Source organism: Porites lutea, chromosome 6, assembly GCF_958299795.1.
Source record: "Porites lutea chromosome 6, jaPorLute2.1, whole genome shotgun sequence".
Classification (NCBI taxonomy): Eukaryota; Metazoa; Cnidaria; class Anthozoa; order Scleractinia; family Poritidae; genus Porites; species Porites lutea.
The window spans coordinates 2,712,037-2,723,793 of NC_133206.1; the positions used below are offsets into that span (position 1 = coordinate 2,712,037).

Genomic DNA, 11,757 nt, shown 5'->3' on the forward strand with positions numbered 1-11,757 from the left:
CTGATATTTGAGATGCTATTTGTTTCGGAAAGCTTTGAGAAGAACGTAGAAGAGACGGGAGGAAAGAAGAGACACGAAAGACGTAAAAAGAAATATAGGGAAGGTCTAGGTATGATCACAGGTTATCTCCCCTGACTACAGCATTTTCGTGGGCGACAGTTCACACTGGCATCAAAAAATGGAAAAAACGCCTTTCGGCCAAAAGAATGCCGCCCGGCTTTGCCCGGCTACGTTGTCCGTCCCGAACTCCGAGGATTCCCTGATCCCTCCTCCCTTCTCCGACCCCTTGAAGCTCGCCCCAGTCTTTACTCAAATTAAAAATGGCGGATTCGGTGTGGTGGACATGTGTATTCTCAGTGCAACTGAGTCGCTAATCCTTAACTTCCAGTGACTATGGGAAAACATAAAGGAAGGGGAAAACAAGCCTCGCATCGTCATAAGCTTAGTAAGAGTTCAAGGTTTGAAGCTTCTTTCAACGGAACGGGAGATTTGGAGGGTTTTGAGAAGGAGATCGCGCGAGGTAAACTTCATTAGCTGTGTATAAAGAGTTTTTTGTCTTTAGTACGTCCACTAAAGCTTTTTGTTGTTGGTCAGATCTGCCATGAATGGCAGAAAGGCTGATATCCCGGGGGGGGGGGGGTACTGCCATATATGGGCTATATAGGTATGTGCCGCTGCGAAGGGTATGGTTTTCAAGCAGTTTACTCTAGGATAGGGTATATAAATCAGAGCGTTTGGCTCTAGAATAGGGTATCATTTCTCAGGAAACTGATCAGTTGGTTGAAGATTTTATCTAGACTAGGTACACAGCTACTCTAGGATAGGGGGGATTTGGGGAGTTTACTCTAGTATAGGGTAGCAAAATTCAGCTGAACTAGCTCTGGTGAAGGTTAAGGGTTCCAGGCTCCCAGCGGCACATCCCCACCCAGAAATTCCAACAGTGCCCCCCCGGGGCTGATATTAGCTACAAAGTTTGTGTTTCATTCCTATCCATTTCAGGTGACCGTGAGCCGAAAGACTATGGTCGGGGTTTTCCTTTTCCCTTGGCTATGTGGGTAAGTTTACATGTTTTATAGGCTGTTGAATTCTGTCATCATTAATTACAATAAAAAGGTTAACACGCAAAATGTGTTATATTTCTAAATAGTCACGCATTCTTAAGTAGGTTCTATTATTAAATTCCATGTTCACGGTTATTGTTGCGGGGAGAATGGAAATTTTGAACTGAGCAGTAGAATCCCCTACCAAAGCTGATTTCCTTTCACCAGCCAAACACTGTAATTTTACCCTTGAGTTTTCAAGTCTCCTGAGTGGTTGTAAAAATCAAGATTCCACAGTGAGAGGAATACGCACTCCCTCCCCCGAAAATGGCAAGAGGGAGCTCTCTCTCTCTCTCTCTCTCTCTCTTGCTGCTTTTCGTTTTCCAGCAGGAGAGTGCAGCTGCACTTGAATTAGGTAGCGGTTTTGACATGGTGAACAAAAGAACAATCATACTGGGGCCATAGAGGGGTCACTTAAGTTAAACATACAGCACAAGCTTCCCATAGGCAGACATCCTTGGGAAGCTGTGCTTAAAGTATCTGCTATTGGGAAGATCAAGGTAGAGGTCCTACTGTAATACCATAAAGTTCCGAAAATAATCCCCTCCATGTACAAGCCCCTCCAAATATAAGCCCCTCAAAAAGGGCCTTTGAAAAATATAAGCCCCGTGGCTTATTTTCGGAATTTTACGGTATTTTAGAGAAGGCTTAATTAATTATCGCAAGAGTAATAGCCCTTGGTTTTGCTAGTTTTAAAGATGAAAGGAAACTTTAAACTTCATTATTGAAAATCACCCTATATAACGACAGTAGAATCCCGATTTCTTGAATCTTTGGTTTTTTCAAAACATGATAATTTGAACTCAACCTAACTTCTCTTCACCAGTCAAGCACTCAAACTTCACCCTTGATTTTTCAATAATTAAGGAATATTTACTCTTCCTTCTGTAGTCCAAAAAAATGGGATTCCACTGTCATAATTACAGTGGAATCCCAATTTTTTTTTTTTTGAATTTTTGGAAATCCATTAAAAGGCTTGTCTTTGTGCATGCTTTGGTTGTTTAATTATTAAACAACCAAAGCATGCACAAAGACAAGCCTTTTAATGGATTTCCGAAAATTCCAAATACTTTCTATGTTATCTAATCAACATTTTTAGGACCTAGAGCAGTGTGACCCAAAGAAGTGTTCAGGGAGAAAACTTTCACGACTTGGTTTTGTGAAAACACTAAAACTCTCTCAGAGATTTAATGGTCTCATTTTAAGTCCTTTGGGCAAGCAATGTGTTTCACCTCAAGACCACACTATCATTATGGAACATGGCCTTGCTGTTATCGACTGTTCATGGGCCAAGTTGGAGGCAACACCATTTGGCCGAATGAAAGGCGGTCACTTGCGGCTATTGCCGTACTTGGTTGCAGCAAATCCCATAAATTATGGAAGGCCATGTAAACTGTCTTGTGTTGAGGCTTTTGCTGCAACATTGTATATTGTTGGTAAGTTTAAAGTGGTATTGATAGTACTGTTCTGTTATCTCGAACTCACTTTATTCACCCTACTATCTCAGACAAAAAAAGTCATTTTTCATTCATTTACTTTTATGACAACCTCATTATCTATTTCCTGTTTCTCAAACTCCCCACTGTCTCAGACAGTGTAATACTGTCCTAACATGGATAATACTGTTAAGTTATTAACAGTTGAGCAATACCTTACCATGTTAATACAAGTTTTTTTTGGTGTGGTGTTTGTCACCTCAGTTTGATATATATTATTTTTCTTTTAATTTCTCAGATTTCAAACCGTCACATATACTGGTAGAAACAAGTACTGTCATTAAATGACTTCATTTAACATTTCAGTGTTATTCCTGTTACAGGACAGCAAGATCTGGGTGCAATTCTTCTGAAAAGATTCAAATGGGGCTCATCATTCTATGAACTAAACAGGTTAACAAGTCAATATTATTGGATTGTTGAACAATTCCAGCCATAAAAGTGTTAATACCAGTTGGTATTTACTGTATAAATAACAGTATGCAGGAAGCTCCAAAAGTTTGTTCTTCTTTAATACTTCATGCACTATAACTTTTGATCGAAACTACACTTCTACATGAAATTTTTTAAAGATACATGTATTCAGAAAGTCCATATCCGGCATGTCCCCCTTTTTTGTTATCACATTCTGTCGCTGTTGCAGCATGGAATGGATAACACCATCCTCAATCTGCTTTGATCACCCCCCTCGATCTGTTTAATTCTTCATATCCTACTCAGCCTTATTCATTAATTGCTAATTATGATATTTTATTAGACTGAAATAGACAACTTTTGTTTAAATGATTCAAATGTTACACGAGTACAATCATAAGTTACATTACAGACCTTTAAAGTAGAGGAACAGACTTTTGGGACACACTGTATATACTTACTAGATGCAAAGTCAATTGCTGAGACCTTCTGAAAATGTTTCTTTGATATGATGAAAATTTTGCTCGCACTTTTTTCTGCATAAAATTCCATTTATCTAGTTAGTTATTTTGGATTTAGTTATTTATTTAGATTATTTTATTCATTTTTTAACCGCGGCAGGATTAGCTCAGTCAGTAGAGCGCTTGACTGCGGAGCAGGAGGTGGCGGGTTCGATTCCTGGGGCTGGACCAATACTCAGGGTCTTAAAATAACTGAGAAATGAAAAGACTTCCTTTGCACTGCAAGCAGCTAGAACTTCGCTTGGCCCAGATGACCACGTAAAATGGTGGTCCCATCTCTAGTTGGAGATGTAAAAATAGTGTCCCCAGTTAGCACTTTTGTGTTAAATACCTTGACACTCAAAAAAAATGCAATTTTTTGATAAAATACCTTTCAGGGATCTTCTGGATCAGTATGCAGCATGTGGATCAAGTAGGGAAGTGGTTGAAGTTCAGGACAAATGGCTGCAAGAGTGTGAGAAAGAACAAGAACAACGTGCCTCACAAGGTATTTAGCCTTGGATAATAATATTATAATAATAATAATATTCAATACTTATATTGCGCTTTTTCTATAAAAATACTCAAAAGCGCATTACAATATTATCATGTGACATAGCTTCACTTTTCATTACTATCATAGATAATAACCTCAACTATGATCATTCTAACTTCTTGCTCTTTAAAGGGACAGTTAGAACTCCCAACAAAATGTAGTTTAGGCAAATTTAAACTTAAACCAAGCTGGCCAGTGATCTCGATTGTAGTGGCTCAGTGGGGGAAGTCCAGGTATTAAAGTTGAAGGGCTTGATGACTTTACAGGGATCAAATTGCTGGGTTTCATTGCACAATATTAAGTGTGGTGTTTTGCGTTTAAGCTGCTTTGTGCCTATTTCTTCCCCATCCCTTTTTTGGTAAGTGTGTACTGTACTTTATTTCTACTGATCTATTTGGTCAGTGTGATGGTGCTGGGGGTGAACGCCGCTTTCTGGTTGCCATGGATACATTGTGTTTATCTCTTATGTCCTTAGCATCACCATTCTCTAGGGTACCTTCACCCAACCTCATCTATTGTTGATGTGTTTAATAGCATAAAAGACACAAACATGCCTTTGTTAAATGTGTGAGTGTTGGAATAAGATGATGCTACTTGGACATAACCCTTGTTTAGAGGTGGTGTTATTGTAAAGTGGTGTTATTGTAAATCTCTCTTTAAGTTATATTACATACATGTAAATAGCAAATTTTAAAGAAGAGTCTAGTTGTTTATCATCTCATTTTCTCCCATCAGTGTATTGACAGGTATCGCAAACTTATAAGAGAAAACGGATCAATGTAGGTTTCTTGGAAACTGCCCACAGACCCCTCCCCTAACCCAACATTTTGCCCTAAGTACGGTAAGTGTTAATGCTGACTTGGGGGGGGGGGGGGGGGGGGGTAAGATGGGCAGTTTCCCAGAAATCTAAATTGATCCGAGAAAACGTCCACAAAAGAAAAAATTATGGAGCTACTGTAAATTACTGTGACGGCTACTATTTAGATACTTGACATGTATTTGACATAATACTTAATCGATGAAGTCCTCAGGTTTTAATAAGCTCCCACCCAGAAGCAATAAAGATGTAATAAAAGTGGGAGGGGACTAAATAGCCAAGTGTTTCTAAACTATCTGTTTTATCTGTCAATAGATTTGATGAACATTGATCTGACCAAAGAACATTTCAATCCTAACCGTCCCCTATTCAGGTTTGTTTATCAGCATTCACAATAATAATACAGATAAGCGATAGCAAGTTAGTACCCCATTCACACGTGCAAGAGCTATTTACCTCAAGGGACTTGGTCACGCAAGGGGCTTGGCAATTTTAAGCACTTGACCAACTGGTCACAGGGAGTATTTACATTTACATGGGACAACCGGAACGTCTGGTTAGAAGATCAAATTGTTCGCGCGATTCTGTTAAAGATGTTTTAGAAAATATGGGCTGTGATTTGAGGCTGTTCTTTTGAATTGTACATACTTTGTAGTGGGTGGGTGGGTGGGTCCTTTGTAGTGGCAGCACATCAAATTTTCTAGTTTTATGCACCCAGGGTTGACAAAAGTCAAGCAGCTCCAAACTCATCCTTAAAGATCTAAGAGCATCAACTGGGAATTGAGTATAGGAGCAAAATCTTTAAAAAGTTTACAAGAACAGGTACTTTCCGTGGACTCTTCCACATACAGTTCACTTCCAGAAGCTGATATTTTCTGGTCAATCTGAATAGGAGATTTCAAGTGTATCTTCTTCAACCGATTTGTTTAGGCTGATTACCCAGTGGCTAGTTAGTCTAGTTAGTCTAGTTTAGTGAACTTTCACCCTTGAATTTCCCATTCCAATTTGCTGCACCTGGGTTTCTAAGGGTGCTTCAAACCATACAAGAACACAAAGAACTACGGACTAGTTATAAAGGGCACGAACGATCTAGTTCTCACGTTTATACCTGGCATGTTTCTTGATAGCCTTGAAAAGGTTGTGGTTCTGCTTGTGTCACAACTTCCACAACCAGAAACTTTTAAAGGCACAATGTTAGTCGTGCAATACGAGTGACCCTGTATATCTGTGAGGACTATGTTGTTTTACTTTACAAAGACTTAGACAAGGTTCGTAACGCCCCGTGCAAACAAACGCAGCATTGTTGACCAACTGACTCCTAACTTTGTTGGATGTTACATGTTGCGCCCGTTTGCACACCCTGTTGTATGTTCTTGCGTGTTGTTGGGAACTGTTGTGCAAAGTTTGAAACCGGTCAAAACTTTTACCTACGTTCAAACGGACGCAACAACTCAACATGAGTTGTTCCGTCCGTTTGCACGTAGCTTAACTTTTTAGTGGAAGCCGGAATCGAGGAGTTTGCTAAAGAGCGATCAGCGCAACAAATCAGTTTTTAATGTAGTGATAGGAAGTGGCCGAAAATTGAAAGTTTTAAAAATTTTACTTCGAGTCGGAGTTTTTCCTTTTGTTTTGGCAGTTTTTACGCAATTTTTTATAGCTAAATGTTTTGGCTTTGGGTTGAGAAATTTATTTTCTCTTGCTTTTACCAGCGAGGAATCAGTTGAAAACGAAAGTGAGGACAGTGATTATGGAGAAGATGAAGGCGACGACAATGTTAATTGTAGTGGAGATGGCGGTGACGTAGATGGTGATAATGATGATGATGACGACGACGACGACGACGATGATGATGATGATAATGATGATGATGATGACGGTGATGTTAGTGATGGTGATGCGCATGAAAATGATGATAACCAGCAGGGTGAAGATGACGGACGAAGCAGCATAACAGAATGTGGTAGTGGCGATAAAAATGGACACAGTCAATACAATGATAACTTTGAATTACAAAGCGACGAAGTGGCTGCCTATAGTCAAGCGGGTAAATTAAGAGGAGTTCTTAGGACAAACCGCTCACGAAGTAAAGTTACCAAGACAGCAACAAGAGTCAAGTTCTTTAACTAAGAATGGGCTTGGCTTGTAGGGTTGCTCAACTAAACAACGGATAGCGCTGCTTAAGAGTCGTTGTCCAGCGATTACCCTAAGACTGTCTCTTCAATAAATAGACCATAACTTCGGGTATGTAGTTAAAGGATCAGGAGAATTAAGATTCTGCCAATTCAGGATTCTATGTTAACTTCAACAACAAAAACAAAAACAACTTTTTTCATTTATCTTGAAAGTATCTTGCAACTATGTTAGTTGGGAACAGTTTCGATCATAAAATACATTCTCAGATGTACGAAATGTCTCCCCTGAATAACGAGATAAGTAGTTTTTAAAAATTCTCCTCGCCAAAAAGCGTTCATTGCGCGCTGATCACTTGTTAGACTACGAGCAGTCTCTCTTTTTTCTGAGTCCGTCGAGTGAAACGCGGAGGCACAAAAATGACCACACGCGTGACAGAAGGCGAGGCCCTCGTTTCTCACGCAGAGGTGCCCTCTCCTCGCCAAATCTGAAGTTTCGTTCATACACACCTTATCGTATGAAAATTTAGACCCCAAGCCTTTCAAATTTCTTTGTAGGAAAAGCGAAAATTTTGAAAGGTTCCGCGTGTACGAAGTGTCCCGTCAAAGTTTTCGGCCGTTCGAACGTAGTCTTAGATTGAGGGGTATGAGGTACGTCAAGAGCGCCTTTGTTCACTTTGTCCTGTCCTTTGTTCTCAGAGTGCCTTTGTTGTCCTGTAATGTTTTATTAATGGATTTTTCTTGGCATTTTATACCAATCCTACACAGAGCTAGACCTTCGCCTGGCTCGTATGACCACGTAAAATGGCGGTCCCGTCTCGAGGAGTTCCCATGCCAATTCACACTATCCAAGTGAGCGGAGGAGGCCTGGAGGCGAGCGCGAATTCACAGTCCGACGTTAGTCCGACGACAAACCGACAAACTTGACAAGTGACGACACATCCGAAATCGCCGAGGACGACTGCCGCCCAATTACCACTTTCGTGCCAAATGTATTGACGCGCAAAATTGATTGAATAAAAAGAAAAGAATAAATGTTTATTAGTTGTCTCCATTAAAATGGCTTTTCAGCCAACCAAGCATAATAATCAATCTACTTTACAATACGTGAACTTCATGAAAATTAAGGGGGAAGAAAACTTTCCTATAAACAGAATGCCGCGTTTTTATACAATAAAGCTTAGCAGTACAAGGGCTTAGAGCGGGCACCTGTGAGTTTATCCCGATAATGATTCTCGGGCGTTAATTTGTATCTGCTGGCAAGGCCGGGTTTAAAATAGATCAAGAAAGGCCAAATGATTACAGTCTCCCAAGAAAGTCACCTGTTTTCCTATTACTGTACAATAATTTGCGAGGTAATTTGAATAAGGAACTGAAAGAAGCTAGCACAGCAGGTGATGAATTGAACACAGCCGAAGCGATGCTTATTTCATTATAAAATGTGGATATAAATTATGCTTTTTCCCTGCCTTTCTCGAAGCTAACATTTATTACTATCATTTATTTATTTATTTATTTTTTATTTTTGAAAACAAAATAAAAGACTTAGTCCACTTGGCAGCCATTTTATCTTAGCCGTTTTAGAGAATGAGGCAATATATTTTGCCCGCCGATTTAACCATTTTAGCCCGCAAACTGCGCACGATGCCTGGTGAAAGATTATAATAGAAGTTTATGGAATTTGATTTTGAACCCAACTAGGTTTTGCTTGTCTCAGTTCACTGATCGAAAAAACAATCATTTTAAGACGTTTCTCCCCGTGCCTTTCATTTTCAATAGCTAAAAGCTTAAGTGAAAGTTGCTTTCTTGGAGGCTTGATACAATGGGCATAAAATGAAGGTCATATGCACGAAAAAATAATTAGTCCATATATTATTATTACAGCGTTTCATGTGAATTGAAATATATGAAATAACTCATATTTTGAACCGCGCACTGAAAGATAGTCTATGAAAGTGATCATGATATTCGCAGTAGGATGAACAACCAAAGCCGTTGAAGAAGAATCTGAAACTAATTCAGGCTTTCCCGGTCAAGCCTGAATTTTTTGTCAGTTTTTTTGTTGTTTTTTTTTTTCAACAGCTTAGGTTTTATATTCTGCTGCGAAGATCACGTTCCCTTTCATAACGTTTCATGTGCCAGCTGTAGTTAACCAAATACCAAAGGACAAAGAAGATAAAGGTGATGAAAAAGAAAACACATGTTCATTTTCGGTTTTTCTTTTTGCGCTTATACCCGAACTGAAAACACTGGTATCGTGTAAGACCCAGCGGGAAATTAAAATAATCCATGCATACACTGTCTACATGGATATATTAAAAGAGCTATTTTTTTTTCTTAAGGTCCCGGAGGCAGATTTTCTAACTACATTCTAGTTTCTAGTCTCATCTTTTACCATTGTAAATCAGTGGTGACACTGGCCGCTTCTCAAGTTTCACTTTCCTCTATATGTGGAAGCGAAGTCAGTCCTGAGCAGCGACTAATTGCTTCCAGACTTTCCCTTTTAATATACATGTCATCCATGCATGATCCTTACTCGAGGCCCGCCCCACCTGATTTAGTTCTCCTCTTAACCCGGTAATTATCCCTTCGATGGCACATCCCTTTAGAGTCTGTAGTGTTCTCATGATGTCATTCACTTTTTTCATCTATATACTTATTAAGACTCTGTTCCTTGTAACTTAAAGTCTCCTCTGTTTTTTGTTTTGTCAATAAACATGGACCCCTTGTCACATGGTTACAACCAAGAATACTCAGCTTCAATTTCTTGATGATGCATGGCGATGATGATGATTATTAGTATTCATGTTAATATTGTTATCATTATTTAAAATCACCCTGCGAACAGAGTCGAGGAGCAAAAAGGGAGGCTCTGCCTGAATCACTTTAAACCTTTGAGGTCGCCGCAGGCCAAACGTCTGGACTAGTTAATTGCTCTCTCTTTCACTCGTCAAACTGTATCACAGACCCAAATGACAGATTTCCCTACCCTTTTATATACTTCTACGAGTAAAATCCCTACCCTTTCATATACGTAAAACCTGAAAAAGGTACCCCTTTCGAGCGGAGCCTCCCCTTATAGGCCATTTTGGGGAGTACCCCCCCCGGGGGGGGGACTGGTACTGTGTATTAGAATATGTTATTATAATTTTTTTTAATTTTGTATTGTAATCGTCATGCTAAGAGATAAAGTTCATCCAGTTACAAATTAACAAACTACACTCAAACTAGACGAATCTTCCCAGACCTTGGACTGAAATCGTCGTTCACGCGCACTCTAGTGAAATTGCCCGTTTCTTTTCCGGGGATTTTATTTCCTTTTACCTTATTTAATACTCCTTTTTTTTCTTTTTTCATTTTTTTTAACTTCCCACAAATTTTTGATATCAACTTTTACGCTTCAGGCAAAATATACAACGTATGGAGGATGTTGCCTCAAGAAATGGGCATTTCTGGACTTATCCACTCGAAAGACCCCTCCCTCACCTACCCGGCATAAGACAAGTGAAGGGTCGCGTTCGCTGTTTGTCGTGAGATTTGCGTACCTGCCGTCTCTCACGATTCCGCCGTGAGTCTCGCGATTTTTTAACAGTTGTCTCACGGCCTCACGACAAGACTCCCAATCTCACGGTTTTTGGGAAATATCATTACTTGGTTGAATAAAAGTGGAAAATTCGCGGGGAATGTTAGTGCCTGTTTTTCTTTTTCTTTTTTTTTTTTTTTAAGCCTTGATGGGGCTTTGTAATATTTTAGCCACGAAGTTGGCTTATCCGGAAGAAATGACTCTTTGCTATAAGTTTCGTCCCAGTGATGACCCATTCTCTGGCCTCTTAAACTCATCAAAGAAAGAGCGGCATCTAATTTGTTACAGGAGGGAACCAACTAAGGCAGGGTAATATTTAAATAAACAGTTATTCGCCCAATGGAAAAAAGGGCCCCGTTAATCTTGAGCGGGAAAAAATAGAATCTCACTACTTTTTGTAGAATTTCCCGATTTTTTTTTCACGAGTCTCCAGATTTTGCTTTATCAGGGGTTGGCAGGTCTGTATTTGTCTTTCACCTTAGTTTGGTTACTGAGTCAAATCATCTGAAGAACTCAGCTTTGCAGGTAATATTCCTGTATTTTAGCTGTTCGACTAGTCTCCACTGGGGGTTACTCGACCAATAGGGTTTGAAACCCTGACCCTCGGTTTAGGATAAAAAATCCTAAAATGCATAAACAATTCCAATTTCAGCACTGAACCACACCAGGAGCCGGTTATGGGCTCCTGACCACACATGACTCCGCGGTATGGCCAGTACCTTACGCATGCGCACAACCATATCACCACCGCAGTGGCCGCCATTGACATATCCTGTATAGGACAACACCTTCAATTTTGTTATTCTGTTTAGGACAAAAGATAAAATGCACACCGGCTGGTTTCAAATCCATTCATTGGCAATTGCAATAGCTGCAAAAGAGCAAATTCACGTTATGCTTATAGTCTTTGCTTTTGTAGTACTTGAAGTAGAAACCAGGAGTTGGTAGGAACAAATTGCATCAAGCAAATCCGCTGAATCAATCGTGTAGGCAGTACCCTAAGACCAACTTAAAGCAAGGGATACACATACACCAACCCACGGCCTGGCCAGTACCTCACGCATGCGCACAGCCCTATCACCCGGGCAGTGGCAGTCGGACATTGAACGGGGGGAACCCGTGGCAATACCCTGTTTATAATTAGGACAGATTCGCACGGAAT

The 11,757-nt window shown here is 39.9% G+C and overlaps 1 protein-coding gene across 2 annotated transcripts; it reads left to right on the forward strand.

Moving 5' to 3' along the window:
- Positions 1–321: 321 nt before the first annotated feature.
- LOC140940457 (18S rRNA aminocarboxypropyltransferase-like) lies at positions 322–8,501 on the forward strand. 2 transcript variants are annotated; one of them, XM_073389432.1, is made up of 7 exons: positions 322–520; positions 1,000–1,055; positions 2,200–2,536; positions 2,920–2,989; positions 3,909–4,018; positions 5,199–5,256; positions 6,593–8,501. In XM_073389432.1, exons 1-7 carry the CDS (start codon positions 394–396, stop codon positions 7,008–7,010), a joined length of 1,176 nt encoding a protein of 391 aa, XP_073245533.1. In that variant the 5' UTR covers positions 322–393; the 3' UTR covers positions 7,011–8,501. The 2 variants fall into 2 exon arrangements, with proteins under 2 accessions (XP_073245533.1, XP_073245534.1); XM_073389433.1 differs by having other exon boundaries at positions 354–445.
- The last annotated feature ends 3,256 nt before the right edge of the window (positions 8,502–11,757 follow it).

Coding starts and splice junctions, on each gene's coding strand:
- LOC140940457 (XM_073389432.1), top strand. CDS start 394: ATGGGAAAACATAAAGGAAGGGGAAAACAAGCCTCGCATCGTCATAAG. Junction 1,056..2,199: donor CTTTTCCCTTGGCTATGTGG/GTAAGTTTACAT, acceptor CAACATTTTTAG/GACCTAGAGCAGTGTGACCC. Junction 2,990..3,908: donor TCATTCTATGAACTAAACAG/GTTAACAAGTCA, acceptor AATACCTTTCAG/GGATCTTCTGGATCAGTATG.